Here is a 17,148-nt window from a genome sequence, read left to right as displayed (position 1 = left end):
GCAGCGGAGCCGGATGTGGCGCGCTCCGAGCCATCGATCGCACCAGCTCCCTCCACGGCCCGCTTCAAACCAAGGCCGAACCGGCCGGCGGCCTCCAGCCCACTCACCCCTTCCCTTCCTCCTCAGCCGCCAATCGATGTCTGTGCCAGGGCCGCCGAAACGGCGCTACAGAGACGACACCCGGCCGCCTCCGGCCCGGCCCTCTGCTCTCCTCAGTCTCTGCCGCCGCGACCGGCGACCGGCGACCGGAGCTTCCATTCATCTCCGTTAGAGCGCCGGCCGCGCTCGACGCCGCCGCTGCTACCGCCTCAAAAACCACCGGTCGCAATGGACATGTTTATTTTACTCACGGCCCGTGCTGTTCGCAGCGGTCTCGCTCGCTCTGGGGGCGGCGGCGAGCGTCCGCCGCCCTGCCCGCTCCGTCTGTGGGTGGGCACGCCGGCCCGCGCCACTCGCTTCTCAGTGTCCGGCCGTCGGCCGACCGGCCAGGGTCGCGTGCCGCGGAATGTTCGTCAGCCGCGGCGCCGGCCGCCGGGCCCGCCGGCCCGCTCGCTCCAATCAAAAACACGGCAGCACTATTCATCGTCTCGCCTCAGCACAGTTGCGGGTAAACAGTTCACAAATAAAAGCGCCGCCGGTCGCGCTGGGCCGGCACTGGCCGGCCGCGGGCCGCTGGTAGTGTCGGCGTGCGCTGCCGGCCCGCCGGGTCACCGGGATGGACCGGACCGGTGGCGGTGGCCGGCGGTGGCGGGGGCCACAGGTCGGCCGCTGCCGGCCGCTCGGTCGGGCGCAGAGCTCAGAGTTCTGCCCACCGCCGGCGGCTCATTTGATTCATCGGCTAGCTGCGAACAGAACCGGGGGAGGACGGTCAGATGATGTTCTTCGAACTGGTTTGCATACATCACTGACACAGCTGACAGATTCAGGGGCACTGACAATAAACCAATCACAGTGAATAACAGTACAGGCAGTAGGTTCCTCTCTACAACAGCACCAGGTTAAATAAGTGTTCACGGATAACATGACCAAAAAGGTATCACTTGCCCTATCAGCAGCCAGCCTCAGTAGTAATGAACCCCCCCCCCCCCCCCACCACGCCGTAACCTCTACAGCAGTCACCCGGCCAGTCACCCAGTAGCCAAACAAGCCACCCTTTCCACACACAAACACACGTGCCTCGACACGCACAGTGGCACGCACAAACAGTGTCGCGCAATCGTCACACATTGGGGCCACAATAGCCTTCCGTCCCGTCCGGTCCCCTATCGCCGTCAGCATCTGGCCAACACTGCCGTCGGCGGCACGTGACAGAGCCCCCCCCCCCCGGGCAGAGGGGGGGGAGGCAGCGGCTCGGCGAATGAGCCGTCTAATGCAATAGAGCGTCGACGGTAGCGCGGTGGTAGATCTGGATTGCTGGATTTCCGCAGTCCAACGGTGCGTCCCCCGCCGGCATTCTCTGTTCCCGGAATTAATAATCGTCAATGGGAATATCAGCCCATGGAAATCAATCGCCACATAAGCGCCATTCCGGTAGCCAACTGAATTTCCGTCTATGGAGATCAAACGAGCTGTATGGTGCACGGCACAGAGCGCCCTGCATTGGGACGCTGCTAATCGCATTTCCATCCATTAGCGCGGTCTGTAACTATGTTTCGGTCATACCCGGATGCTTCTCCGTCGCCGCCGTCGCTGTGAGCTCCGTAACTCGCCAGGACAGTCTCAGCTGGTCCACCACTACTAGCTCCAAGAAACAGTCACAGTTGGTAATGAACACTAAGCCATCTATGAGCCTCGCTTATCCCTACCAAGTTCTTGCAGCGGGCTGGGATACCGAGAAAACGGGCAGAGGGAGATGGTCTTGGGACGGCGGCCGTCATTTCTATCATGACTGACACATACTGGTTCTTTCAGCCTCCACCCTGAGAGGCGCAGGGTCTATCTCAGAGGTTGGTAGAAGCAGTGCCTCCGCCGCACCCGGTGTACCGATCCGTCTCGGCAGAGACAATCCTTGAGACTGCATGGTCCACACAACTGAGCCGTACCGGAGACGGGCAGCGGCGCACACACCACGTCCTTCTGTCCTTTCAACAATCACCAAACACACCAGCACAGAGCGCTCTGACGGCAGGCCGGTGGGCGGTGGCAGCCCATCTCGCGGACAGCACCATTTGGAGAAGGCGAGTGGGCAGAGAGAGCGGCCCGTCCGCCCACCCATGGGAGGGAGACAGCCAGCAAACAGGCCACCGCCGAATAATTGCCACGCGCTAAACGTGGGCGGCCGCCGGCTCAAACTGTTTCCCTTCTCGAGCCTAAATTGCGGCGACAGACGGAGGAAACTGGTCGCAACTGGAACTATTTCAAACTGAAATGCCGAGAAGCTATTTATTATTTTTGGACGCCAAGCTGTTAGAATAAAAGCGCCGGCAAGCCTACTCGAATGAAGCTTTATCATACATGGATCGATTCAGGGTATCCCGGAAAGGGGCTAACTATTCATCCCTGACGTATAAGCAGTAAGCAGTAAGCACGTCACTTGTATTGCTCACGGAAAAATACAACAATCTCTGTGCACGAACCTTTTTATCGATCTGACGTGCGCATAGCGAAGCACCAACGTAGGTAGGACTTATTCAATCCGACTCGCCATCCAAAGCACACTTTCCGATGTAGATAAATCATTACGCATGTCATTTGGTCACGAGGCAAACAGGATAAATTGAAGCTGACACAGAAGCTGATTGTTATTTTACATGGCAGTAACGTCGTAGGGAGCTACAGTTTATAGGGATTACCAGAGTTTGCAAGCGTCACATGGACTGACACCGTCACAAGTAGTCCATCTTTTCCTTACTAACGACTCCGTGGAATGCTAAAACCACTTTCCGACACACCTCGACAAGTGCTGAAATGCCTGAGAGCAACTTGAACTAGCTTGAGCAGCCCACAGCATCAAACTTTGACAGTAAACACAGCAGCCATTCAGTCAATGCCGCTCAGTAGCCAGCCGGGTGGGCCTGGCTTCGAGAATACAGCGGCCAGGCGATCTAAAGCGACAGACACGCAGACCAAATGGCTCGGCTAGAAGCGCAGAGAATCAACGAAATGCCCTTCCCAATCTTCGCGAGTTTCATACCGATTACGTGACACGGAAGGTACGTGGCGTTTTTTTTTTAGGACGATGCTAATGCTCCGACTGATTGCTTCGCTTCCAGAGACCCCATCATATAGAAAATTGCACCAACCCGAGCCAGCCCTCCCTTGACCACCACCTCCCATTTCACACCTACCCTATCCGTCCCCCCTTTCAACCATCACCCTCCCTTTCCGTCAACCTCTTCCCCGGTCTCACCGGCGCGGAGAGTCAGATCCCCGAGTCCTGGTCGCCGCCGGCTAGAAGTCCTTCTCGTGGAAGATGTAGAGCTGGTTGGTGGCCGCCACGGCGATCGTGTTCTCGTGCGGGTGCCAGGCAGTGTGCAGGATCTTCTTGTTGTAGTCCAAGCAGTCCACAGCGATCTCATCCTTTTTCCGGCGCGTCTGAGGGCTCACCTGAAGACAGAGACGAATACGGTTACAGGCGGTGATGGTTGTGTTGTGACAACGCGAGATACATACATATAATGGGACAGTGACGTTAGAAACAGGGCATGTGAAAAAAGACGATGGAACAGAGGAGTGGATAGAAGAATGGTATAGAAATAAGCAAGCATTTTCAATCCAGCTAGCAAAATGCGTAAGGCATCATGCTACCCAGATCTGATGGAGGCCTGTCTCCCTGTGTATTGGGCAAGTATTGTGATATGTGGGCTGTGGGAGCAGTCATCGATCAACCCCAAACGGCCGAGTCTGAAGGACCAGTGGTACTCTGAACCGTCTTGTCAGCTACAGATCAACCAAAGATCGGACATCACCTTCGCAGTGATACGCGGGATAACCATTGACTTTCATGACCAGTCAGTCGCAACCAGGACCCTCCCAGACGGCTCCGACCCACAGTCTGCTGCCGTATTTCACACAAAAACGAGCCGCCGGTCATCAGAGCCGTGACATCCGGCTGGCGCGGCCACCCCTCCCTCACCATGGAGGCTGCTGCGCTCAGTAGCGGATGCAGCTCAAACAAATGATGATGACGCCGATGATGATGGTGGCCTGTCGACAGTCACGTCTCGCCGAGCGGCAATTGGTGCAGATCCGGCCCGGCACAGTCGGCCCAATGGCAGACCGTCGGACCAACTCCCAAAAAGACCGGCAATATGCCCGCATACGAATCGACTGCTAACGGTAGGCCGGCCTAATCACATCGGCGGCGGATCTCTGCAGTTGCCAGCCAGTGTGAACTAGTAGCGCCCGCCCGCCCTGTCGCTAGGCTGAAATGTTTTTGAACTTCAGGACTCCAAGGTCGCGTTATCCACGGGCGGGTGGAAAAGTTCGGGAGATGGTGATCAGAAGAGCTTGTATCAACACCGTTGCAACGTACGTCTATCTGCAAGATGACGCATCTGACACGCACACGCAGCGCACATCCGGGACCGGCGCGTCATCGCCGTCATCGGGTGACGTGCCGACACCGGCGGACGTCATCCGAGCCGGGGATAATCCGTCAGCTGCGTGTGCGAGCCGGGCGGTCGGCCCGCCGCCGTACCGACCACCCGAACCAGACACCCGGGCGGTCGAGTGGAGGATGAAGGCACGGATAAACAGGATAACCTGCGCGCCGCAGTGCTGAGCGCAGTGGACAGGTCAGCTAACCGAGCACTTGAGAACTGGTCGGGGGTCGGTGCGCGGGACGGGTGAGCAGCTGAGCCGCTCAGCTGATCCCGCTCGGCCCCGTACGAGGCTGGACCGGGGTCAGACGAGAGCAGCGGCCCCGGTACGCTGGGTGCTGACCGGAGCCACGTGCGCCGTCCAAATATCGTAATTGTTACTCTAGATTGGAGCTTTTTTCTTCTGATTTCTCCGAGTCATTGCAATTACAACAAGCAAATGTGAATGCGTCAGTGAGTGCGAGAAACCAGCTATTTGCATTATCACTAAGAATTGGGCAAACTATCTGATTAATCAGGGAATAATGAGCATGCTATGCAGTTGTATACTAATTAGCAGACATGTGCTTGGATCCGAGAGCTGGATCTATGATCTCAGTGGATCTCTCGACAAAATAGAGGGGTTGGATCTATGATCCGAGTGGATCTCTCGACAAAATTCAGGGGTTGGATCTATGATCTGAATGGATCTCTCGACAAAATTTAGGGGTCGGATCTATGATCTCTGTGGATCCAGCGGGCTAAAATTTGTGGAGGACCTATGATCTGTATGGATCTCACGACAACATGTAGCCAATGAAACCCTTATCCTACATAATTGTACACCTTACAGTGCAATACAATTGAGAATTATCACTTGTGGACATGGTTATTGGTTAAGACCACTTGTGATCATTAGGTATCATCATTAAATTTGAATTTAAATAAACAACATTTGTACTACATTTAAAATAAACCAAGAACATGCATATTGCTACTTTTTGTGACCAATTGTAACTTTTTCATGACAGCACTGATGACAATCTTATCAACAAGCTACAGCCACTTTAATTCAAAGAACAAACAGTAGGGGAGAGGCGGGAGAATTGGGACTTATTTCTCAGGCCATGTTCATTGAGGTATTATTTGGCAAGTATTGTAGCCAAGCTGCTTTGCGCAGCGCCAATAAAAGGTCCACCATTTCTCTGCATTATGCCATCATAAAATAGCGAGCCTGTGCAATGATGTAGCTATATGTGGACAAAAACAAAAACACTCATTTTCAGGAGAATAGGGACACATGCAAGGAGACAAGGGACAGACACGAAGCTGAATTGGGACATATAAAAATCGGGTATTGGGATGACTCTATCTCGAATTATTTGTCGTGTCTATGTTTATAGGCAATCATTTGATACATTGGAACTTATCTTCACACTATCTGATTCGTTAAATGCCGGGATTGTCTTTCACGATTACGATGTTCCCATAAAATGCACATTTTCCTACCAGAGTAAGACTTTCTGGTCTTCGCTTTGATGTATTTGTGGTTAAGGGTGCAGCTGCAACCCCTTCCAAAACACGAAGGTAAAAACACATATTTTTGCACCACTTTACCGCTTTTACCATTTGGTGTCCCTATTCTCCCACAACACCGCCATAACAAATCACGCATTTTTTTGTCATTTATCAGTTACAGAGGGTGTTCATACAAACCAGCAATCGCATAAGGACGGTGTTAATCTAACATCGTAACATGTTGAAAGAAAGATATTTTGTCATATGCAATGCACAGACAACTCAGAATAGCACTCGAAAAAACAAGTTTTTTGGTGCCCAGCCAGCACAGCCCAAACGACGGCCACAAAAGGGTTGCTGAGGCTTCCCATCGTTGCATGACACATAGAATCAAAAGGCAAAGGCAATAATCGTGCAAGGATGCTGTCCATTTTTTAGATATTGGCGTGTCCCTATTCTCCTGCGTCCCAATTCTCCCGCCTCTCCCCTACAGACAGATGCAGTGGCAGCAGGGCACTGCAGATTTTCATTTTGGTCCCATTCTTTCTGCAACGCCAGTAGGGCTAATGCTAAAATGCCAAACTCTATGGGGGGCACTGTACCCTGGTGCCACCCCCCCCCCCCCCTGTTCTGCCGCCTATGGACAGATGTTAGGAAATCAAACCTGGAAGCCAAATAGGTCAGTTTTGTTAAAAATAATCCAGCAATCCACTTCTGCCAGGTATGAAATCCCAATCCAGAATGTTCATATGAGCTATTAGTATGTGCAACACAATTTCGATTTAGTAAGAATAGCAACCAACCTCTAATACTTTCCTAATAAAATTACAAGTTCAAAAATGGCATCAACTTCTTCAGATTACCTACTTTTGGCCACTTTTGGCATCCTGCCAGCTGCCACGTGTGGTGCCATGCTGTGCTTTTGTTATGAGAGAGCCTCCCAAAAAAAGACAAACGAAATTCACAGCTCACGTTTTGGTAATATGGTTTTATTACGTCATTATCGTTTGACCAATGAAAAATCTTAATTTGACCAAGACCGTAATGATTCCAAAAGATTCCCCGTAATAGGCCCTGTAAACTAATGACGTAAGATATTGTTATTCTTTTGAAAAGTGAATAAAATTAAGATGCAAGGCGCACACCGCTCAGGGCCATATAATACCGTTTCAGCTTACGTTTACGTCATTAAATTCAACGCTACAAAGATGATATTCACAAACAATCGTATCGTAAAATCATGTGAGGCAGAAAAAATGAACATTCTTTAAAAAAAAAGCTCCAGACTTTTGAATTTCCAGTTTGATTTTTTATTTATTTTCATTATACTCGAAGGTAGAACGCCTAGCTCATTTGTTATTTGAAATGACGTCACGAGTTCAATTTAGATACTGAATAATCATTTTACGGTAAATAATAAATATCCAAGGCCATTACAATTGATATTTCGCTTCCCATCGCTTCCGCAGGCTGTTGAATATTTTATACTTTTGTTTATATCTCAGTTTATTTTATCAAATATTTCTTTCAATAGATTGAAATACCTTTACCTAACCAAGCCACATGTGTCAGTATCATCTTTTATTGTTTATCAATCAATTGTGGTAGCTGGAAACTGGAAAGCCTCATGGTTGTCTAATGCAAGATCAATGAGATTGTCTTATCAATATCATTATGTAGATTCTAACATGAATTGTGATGTGGTAGGTACCTAGTTATGTATTGTTCATTAGTCATTACTTTGACTTACCTCTATGTTAATTGTTAATGCAAACTTTTCTGTTGGTATGTGAACTGTGAACAATCTTCATGTCACTCAATTCTCTCAAGTTGTGACCGTCATGAGCCTCCTTTATTTTGTATTCTGTATAATGTAACTGGATGCCTTTACTAATATGGTCTTTGTATAAGATTGTTTGTTTCTAACCATATTTTGGTATTCATAACTTCTTATGAAAGAAAGTTGTTAACATTTTGAGCACCAATGTATGAGCTAGGTATGATCCCAACGGATCTCACGACAAAATTGGGGAGCCAGATCTATGATCCGAGTGGATCTAGCGACAAAATTGAAGGGTCAGATCTATGATCCCAGTAGATCTCTCGACAAAATTGAGGGGTTGGATCTATGATCTGAATGGATCTCGGATCGGGATCCATGGGATCGGATCTCAGATCCATTTTTCCGGATCCAAGCACATGTCTGCTAATTAGTCTAGTAAGGCACACCAGAGTCGTAATTGTTCCCACTATTTCTTTGCCTGGATTGCCCCTCTAACGCTCAAATAAATAATGAACTTCAAGACAGCCACAGTCCGAGGGGCCCCAGCGGTGCTGGCCCGTCGCGGCGGCGCAGGCCCCTCGTCTCTCAGCAGAGCGGGCGACCACCGTCGGAGCCGAGCGTGTTAACTGTCCCATTCATTCTCACCGGAGCGCATCGCCGCCACTGCGGTAGCCAGACGCGAGAACAGCGTTAGATGGCCGTGGGCCTCGCGCCGACACCGACAGCCGACACCGTCCGACGCTCCGAAATGAATACAAACAATGACAATTATGCACGACGGCGCGTGAACTATGCACACGACCCCGGCCCCCACGCACCCCACCCCTCTGAGCGGGCGATGGTATATACACGTGGCAGGCTATGCACAGCACCTGTACACACGACCCGTCCGCAATGGGACCCGGTGTAGCCTAAAATAGCGGCGCGTGGCTGCGTCTGCGACCTTGACTGTCCCGCTGCGGGAGCTGCCACCAGCACTGTCCGGCCCCACCAGCCGGCCAGCCGGGACAGTTAACGCGATGACCACCATTGTGCAGGAGGAATTCGACCCGTCAACGGCCGTCAGCTCTAATCCTCCGTGCATGTCATCAGCGCTGCATGAATAGCGGGCGCCCCGTGCACCTGCGGCGAGCGACGGAAGCCGCTGGCACGGGCACTGAATTCACAACGGAACACTATGGAGTATGGTCCCAGCGTCAGACGGAAGAATCACTCCGCCGTCCCAGACGAAGGTTTTATCGCCGGCACGCCAGTCCGACTGCCACCCTGAATACCAATCCGGCCCGCCACCGTGTAGAAGTTATTTAATTCACCGTGTCACTGCCGAATGCACTCGCTGGAGAAACAAGCCCATCGCATTACCTGATGTCACAACATTGGCGCTCAGTGCCCTGCCTGATGTTGGCAGCATCAGGCATCAGAGTTTGGTCCGGCTAAAAATACACACCAAACGAGAAAATAGCGGTGCTTCTGGGCTTCTTTTATATCGAGCCGACGATAAGCGACCGTCGATATAACCCAAGTACCGGAGTTGACGTCATCCCGCGACGGGCAGCTCCGTTCGTCGCGCTCCACCGGCTGGAAACGTGCGGAAACCGCGTGGAAACGCGGACCCGGTGACCGAGACCGAGATTAGCCGCGAGGAGACGGTCGAGCCCCGCGGCGGAGATGGCACGGACGGGGCCAAGGGGCTTCATAGAGGGGATGGATGGGATCGGTGCTGCACTCCGAGCCTCCCATCAGTCGTGGCCGAGAAGAGTGAAAACCAAGCCAGTTTTACAGAAAATATAACGTGCAGATCACTTCAGCTCAGCCACCGAGTATCAAATCTGCATTCTGTCTTCAACAACCCAGCAGGGCAGAACAAACGAATCAAATCCAGCCTCTACCGCACACAACTCTCGCTGAGCTTCAGACATCTGAAAAACGTGACAGACCAACAGTCCAACAGATCAGTGCGCCGACCACAAACACAATCATCGATCCAAACAGACCGACGCACGAAAACAGACACACATGTCTCTCGGCAGAGCCGGCGCCGGCCGACATTTCGATCCATATCTCTGGCAGAGCACCAACCCGGCGCCACCCAGAGACGGCCAATTTCGGCGCGGATGTGCGCAGGAACCGACGCACGTTTTTCTTCTTTCGCTGACGGCGGCGCCTCGCCGTGAAATGGTCCCAGGACGGCCGGGGTAGGAAGCCGAGAGCCGGATGAGCGCCTCACTCGCCAGCGCGGCAGGAACAGCTGCTGGAATTAATTAGTGGAGCAACAGTGATGTTTGGCCAAAACCCAGTGATGAGAATAGTGTAACGAAATTACATAGGAAATAAAGTTCACGGTAGCCACAATGTTGAAGAGTTATAAGCAATGTTACCATTATTGGAAACAAAGGGGCGGTTAAAATGCAATGCCGGCCAACATAAACTCAGAGTGGCCATTCCGAGGTAAAATATCACTGCGGCTCCATGTTTACAGCCACATCGGGTCCGCGGGTGCAGACACATAAATGCCATATTGCGGCAGAGCCGTAGGCCGGACACGAGGCGGTCGGAGCGAAACTAGTAACTGAGGAGATGTCAGATTACCAGGTGACAGTGACAGTACATATACAAGATTGTATACAATAGTGTAGGGAACGAAGCGCAGGAGTTCTTTACAGGGATGGGGTCGGCATATCAGGTCAAAGTGAGAGGCAACTAAATGTAATTGGGTCGAAGCGAGAGGCAGCTAAATGCAAAAATCTGCCAGGGCCAATAAGGTAGTTGGGACTGGTGCGATCTGTGCCTGTCCGCCTGTCCATCCCCAGACGACCCTTCTCCATATTTCCTCACAAATCCAGCTCGCTGCGTGGCCCGGCATTCGAGGGACGTCCCGCCACGCCGCACCATCGGTATCGTATAACCCGCGGAGGCGGCGGCGGCAGCTAGAGCTCCAGAATGCGGGAGGCACCACCGCGCCCGCTCCGGCCGCAGCCTCGGTTACTAGGCGGGCCGTCCCAATCGACATCGGAAAAACGCGGCGGCGCCGGCACTGGTGTCGGGTTCGACAGGCCGGCTCGGCTCGGCAAACGGTCTCCGCTGAACAAACGGCCCACTAAAACGCCCGCGTCGCCGCCGACCTTCAGGCCATAGGAGATTCCCGTCGGCGGCCTTCGCCATCAACCCATCGACGTCCTTCACAAAATGCCGAGCAAATAAGGCGGCCTAGAACGCGGCAACTGGGACGCTGTGGACAGAAGGCGGACACTGGGGCGCTGCAGGCTGCCTGCCTCTCCAGCCGACCGCCAACCCCCAGCTCAGTGAGCCGACAGTTGCACCTGGCATGTGCGCAGCGCCCTCCCCCACACTGACGTCAGAGAGCACCATCAGCGTGTTCCGGGATGATTTGGGCAATTTGTCTGTGGCCGGGCCGGATCGCTAATGGTCGGGAATACCTTCATGAGCATACGTGAGCATACGAGCCTACGTGTAGCCAGCGTTGCGTCAGATGACGTGCCGACGCGGAAACGATCAGGGTGGGATGGTGATATTAGAATACCGACCGGCGATAGCAGAAGCAGAGCACTTCCTGCATGGCTGCCGTGGGGGTGGCGTATCAATCACACCCACGAGGTTGCACAACGGACACCGAACATCATCAGAGGAGGCATTTTCAGACGTGGTGTTTAATGTCTCAGAAAGTTATACATTTATATAATAGCCGATGGTTCCGTTCCATACAGGAGCGTGTCTGCGCCTCTGGCGTCTAGACACTGAGGGCAGACCCTCCGGCCGTTTCGCCGGCCCGGCTGGTAGGTCGTTAGGCCGTTCAGCGGTCAGTCGGCCACCAGGGAGCTACCACCAGACGGCGGGAGCCAACAGACGGCCAGTGCACAGTACGAACGGGCCGACAGGCGGCCCAATCAGGCTGATGGTCGTCCCGGGCCGGCCGGCCGGCTGCTCAGCCGCGCACACCAGACAGACGGGAGAGGCGGCGGACTCGGGGGAGCCGCAGCGGACAAAAGTCCAACGGGCCAGAGTCGACCGGCGGTCAGCGCCTCACGCTACGGCTACAGCCGGCGCCACTCACGCCGCTAAGTGTGGGCGCTGTCTTGGTGATGGACAGGAGGAGCGCGGAAAATGTCCTGATTTGAGACAGAAGAAGCATGGTGAGACTTATTGGACTGCGAGGCACGTAACACCGTCAAATCAGATCAATCACCGCCCGGGCGGAAACGCTACTCAATAACTGCAGTCAACGCCTAGCTCGAGACGGTGGTCGCCGATACGTTTTGTCCCACGAACCAATAACTGGATATTCCCTAAAAGCCAGCAAGTCCATAGAAATAGCTCGTCAATAAATACACCCCTCAGGCCCTCACTCCTACTGATCCGTCTCTCTCAGAAGAAAGTCCTAACTCATGATCTGTCGGCCACCTACCTTGCGAGGCTTGAGTATTGTCTTGGGCTTGGCGATGTCAGGCGACGCCTCGAGTGTCACGTCCTTTTTGCTCTCGCGGTCGAACACCCGGAAGAAGTTGTTGTAGGATCCGGTCATGATGTGGGTGTCGTTGCCGTTCCAGCAGCACTCGAACTTGTCGAAGATGAAGTCGTTCTCGTAGAGCGAGCACAGGTTCGTGCGGAGATAGTCGTGCACCTGTGGAACAGCAGAGGAGACACGTCAGGGATTTGGCAGGGCACGTAAAAAGGACGGACATCTGAAAAGAAATGCGTCTGGAGACACGGAAGACGAAGAGCTGGTTTTAAAAGTTACTGGTTTTATACGCATCTGAGCGGCGGATCGTTATTCCACTCAAATCCTTTGTTTGTTTGTTTGTTTGTTGGGGGTTAAGGGCGCGCCGACTGCGAGGTCATTTTGCGCCCACCACTCAAATCCACTCAAACAGCAACTACACTGTACCCTATGGTTGCCACTCGCTGTTTAAAGCCCCTTCAAATGCCACATACCGGAAGAACATCAGTATCGCTACACGTGTAGCACACTACCGACTAACAAATTCCTCACAAAGGTCAGCCCACCCAATCAACCAAAAGGCCACAACTATGGAAGCGGCGGCTCAAAGTAAATCCCTCCCTGAACCGCGCTCCACCTCGGCTAATACTCCTGGTCGTCGGAAGCCGGCCTTTGGGCGTAGTGTGCCGCCGGCGCCATTAGCACATGTTCAGTGACCTTTGGCCGGGACCATCTGGGGTCACTGGTAACCGAGGGTCAGCGCTCACCACAGACCGGCGCCATCGACCCTGTAACAGCTGCGGCGCTCGCCGAGGCTTCAGGGAGACATTCCGGCTCAAACGGCCTCCCGAATAGTTAACGTTCGCCGGTAGTTACCCACTAATGACACATACAGATCATACGCCGCACTTATGACTTAGAAGTGAGTTTACTGAGCGAACTGACTTTACATATGAGCTCCAACCCGTACGTGCGTCACTCAGCGCCCTATCTGGGCATCGACACCCGCCTGTTGTCCCTGCGCGTCCGCCGTCCGTCTGTCCGCCTCACTGTTACCCGTTCATCTGTCCGTTTGCCCGTCTGTCCGCAATCCCATCTGTTTGTGCGCCAGTCTGTATCAGCCGGTGTGTTCGTCAGGCTGTCTCGCGGGACGTGTGCCATTCGGCCTCAGCCGCGACCAACATCCACAGACGAAATCAATCCGCGCCCGGCAAAAACCGCCCGCCTCCAAAACAGCGCGGCCTGCCACAACACATCTGCCGCGCGTGAACGGCGAACAGGCCCCTGTGACGATCAGGCGCCGGCTGGCCCCACTACCGTCGGCGATAGGAAAATTGGGACCGATACAATCAGTCCTAGCTAGCAGCACTCCTATCCACCTCTCGGTGGATAGAGCATTGAGTAACTACCCTAGAGAGGCGCAACTACCAGATATGTCTGAGGCAATTTATGGCCAGCCCAAGAGCAGGAGGCCGCGGTCGACCTCTCCCCTCCCAGGGGCGGAGAAGAGGTATGATCCGATCCGACAACACAGACACAAACACACACAGCCGCAGCACGGAACAAGCCCGGTCGGCGACAACTCTGCGCGCGTTGTTTGCTCGCGGTTATTGGTGTTGGCAAAGCCCGGAGAAAGCAACACATCAGTTTGCTCGGTAAGACTGACGTCATTCGATGCAGAGTGTGCATTATGCAAGAAGATTCGGTCGGATGTGTCCAGATTGGCTTGGGTGGGAAGGGGGAGGGGCCAATAGGTGGAGGCTGGCATAAAGAAAGGTTAACGGTCATGATCAGGAACGACGGGATTGTCACTGCTAGAACGGTCGGATCCGGCACCTTAGACTTCTGCTGAAACATCACTCTATCGTTCACAGCATTATTTGTGTTTTAACATCCGTACAGCAGTCGCAGTTACTGTCCTGTCTGTCCGCCTGCTCACTAAGTGTAGCAGCGGGTGTCCATCGCCAAACCGACACCCACTCGCCACCCTACCGGTCCGGCGGAGGTCAATTCCACCGCGGCACAATTCCACCGCGGCCGGACCGAGTTCGATATACGGGGACGGCCCGGCGGAAGGATGACCGCTCGTCCGGGCGGCGGCGGCGACTGGCCGGCGCCGGACAACTGGGACGGGGATGGCGGACAGGGGGAGGCCCTGGGGTGGGGCCGGTATCGCCGCAGCCTCCAGAGAACGGACAGAGAACCAACACAGACACTGGAGAGAATAGAGAATAGCGCGGTAAGAATGGAGAAAGGGAAAATACTGAGCAGGAGATAATAACACAATGAAAGTGGAGCGGAGCATTGACAGCGCATATTGTATTTAGAAGAATAAATGGGAGTACGAACAATACCAGCCATGGATATTGGATAAGAACCAAAGGACATCAGCCTCTTAAGACTTGACCATACTCCCTCCGCCCAACAACCATATACCAAACAAACAAAAACAGACCATAAAAATAAGATGTGGGACTAAACAAAGCACACCAGCCCTGAGTGCCGTTTCAAATGCAATTACTCGAGTGCAATACCTGGCCAAGGGCAACTCATCTTCGCATCCATCTATATCAGCTGAGCCCACCGCGGCCGGACCAGCTCGGCTCAGCCCGACCTCAGTCTCGCCGGGGGGTCGGCGCCACTATATTGGAACTAGTGGTGTCAATCGGAACTTGAATCTTCGGAATTCCGATTTTGTCCAATGTCCAATTCGGAATTCGGTTGGACAATGGCAGCAGGCTTTGGACAACTTTGGACAATCGCTTGCTACACCTCAACATTTTTAAAAAGTAGTCGTGTTTAACATTAATTGGCTATTAGAAAGCTCAGCTTTCGATATGATTAACACTTTTCAGCTTGTAACGGTACATGAAAAGCAACTTAAATAACAGTGTTGAGTGTAAACTATTGCGTAGGTGTCGGACATCTTTGGACAAATGGCTGGCTTGGACATTTTTGGACGGACAATCAACGTAAGCATTCGACATTGGACGGACTTTGGACATACGTTTTCTGAAATTGACACCACTAATTGGAACTGAGGCCGCCGGACATATTGCTCGTTCGCTCGGTGTTCACGGCCGGGCCCAGTTAAGCCGCGTGAAGCCGCGTGAGGGTCACGCTAGGGAAGGGGTGGGGTGAGTTAAACTGCGTTAATTTCTGGACCACGGCCACCGGCCAGTAGTGACGCTACTGGAGCAGCATTAGCACACAGTTACATGAGCAGGGTTACATGAGCAGAGTAAATGCGTATTACAAACTGACTAAAATGGTGAGCGAATAGGAAAATCCGTTCCTGATGCGTTCTCACTTGCTCATGTAACCAAGGTAACTGACACGGCGACGGCGACGGTCACTACTCATCACCAATTGGTGTATTTCCTATAAATCTCCCAGTTACGGCCTAGTGCGCCGACGGCGGTGTTAACTGCTGACTGTCCGACTGCCGTAATGAACATCGGCTGTCACCGGCCTCCTCTGACGGCTGACAGCGGCCCCACGGCAGCCGTCACCGACGCTCGGTTCGTGTCAAACACAGCTGCCACAGCTGACAGACGGGGCAGACGCACTGACAGATGCCGACAGACAGATGGACAGACAAGCCGACTGATACCGACAGCACCAGTAGAAGGAGCCACTATGCCACATATTTCACCCCTCCCAACCGGCCATTGCTCTGAAGCGGCCAACACTCTCTGAGAACATCTCAGATCAGTACGACCGCCGTCCAGCCGTGCGCCGGGGACGCGGCACGGACCCCCGGGACGTTCGCGGCGGCCGCACACCTCCCGCGCAGCTGGGGACCGTCCTACACGGCTGGACCGGGTCGGGGAGGGTCGATCCTCCCGGAGGCAGCGGCCGGTCAGGGCCGGCACCAGCCCGGTGAAGGTCACGATCGGTCAGAGCGACGGCCGTCGCAGTCCGGTCAAGGGCACTCGCTCTGAAAATGGGAGATCGAACGCGAGCCAAGGGAGAATAGAGCAGCGCTTTATGAAAAGCGACTAACTAACTTAGGCAATAAAGTAAGCGGAAGGAGATGTGTCATGACAACATAAACGGTGTGATGTGTTAGTGCAATCATAATTAAAGTGAAGGGTTTCCCGTGACGGATGATAGCCATCTGGCGCCAAATACAAGCAGTGTGGGCAGGAACAAACAGCATAGTTATGAAAATGAGAAAGTACAATAACAACACAAGGAAGCAGAAATAAAACGAGAAGAGAGAGAGAGAGAGAGAAAAAAAAGAGAGAGAGCAAGAGAGAGAGAGAGAGAGAGAGAGAGAGAGAGAGAGAGAGAGAGAGAGAGAGACAGAGAGAGAGAGAGAGAGAGAGAGAGAGAGAGAGAGAGAGAGAGAGAGAGACAGAGAGAGAGAGAGAGAGAGAGAGAGAGAGAGAGAGAGAGAAGAGAGAGAGAGAGAGAGAAGAGAGAGAGAGACAGAGAGAGAGAGACGAGAGAAGAGAGAGAGAGAGATAGCAAGAGAGAGAGAGAGAGAGAGAGGAGAGAGAGAAGAGAGAGAGAGAGAGAGAGAAGAGAGATAGAGAGAGAGAGAGAGAGAGAAGAGAGAGAGAGAGAGAGAGAGAGAGAGAAGAGAGAGAGAGAGACAGAGAGAGAGAGAGAGAGAGAGAGAGAAGAGAGAGAGACAAGAGAGAGAGAGAGAAAAGAGAGAGAGAGAGAGAGAGAGAAGAGAGAGAGAGAGAGAGGAGAGAGAGAGGAGAAGAGAGAGAGAGAGAGAGAGAAGAGAGAGAGAGAGAAGAGAGAGAGAGAGAGAGAGAGAGAAGAGAGAGAGAGAGAGGAGAGAGAGAGAGAGAGAGAGAGAGAGAGAGAGAGAGAGAGAGAGAGCGTAGCCGGATCGCGAGGGACGCTAAGGAGCG

General features: G+C 53.1%; 1 protein-coding gene across 1 annotated transcript; it reads right to left on the bottom strand.

The window, feature by feature from the left end:
- Positions 1-322: 322 nt before the first annotated feature.
- Positions 323-12,460, bottom strand: LOC122369136 (protein phosphatase PP2A 55 kDa regulatory subunit-like; the record flags this gene model as incomplete). The annotated part of the gene is made up of 3 exons (XM_043343592.1): positions 323-842; positions 3,350-3,546; positions 12,245-12,460. Coding segments are annotated over 2 exons (372 nt in total), but the record flags the coding sequence as incomplete, so codon positions are not given.
- Between the last annotated feature and the right edge of the window lie 4,688 nt (positions 12,461-17,148).

This window comes from Amphibalanus amphitrite, unplaced genomic scaffold, assembly GCF_019059575.1.
Source record: "Amphibalanus amphitrite isolate SeventyFive unplaced genomic scaffold, NRLGWU_Aamphi_draft 001010F_arrow, whole genome shotgun sequence".
Classification (NCBI taxonomy): Eukaryota; Metazoa; Arthropoda; class Thecostraca; order Balanomorpha; family Balanidae; genus Amphibalanus; species Amphibalanus amphitrite.
Note: the sequence above shows the minus strand (reverse complement) of the source record. Positions and strands in the feature narration are given on the sequence as shown.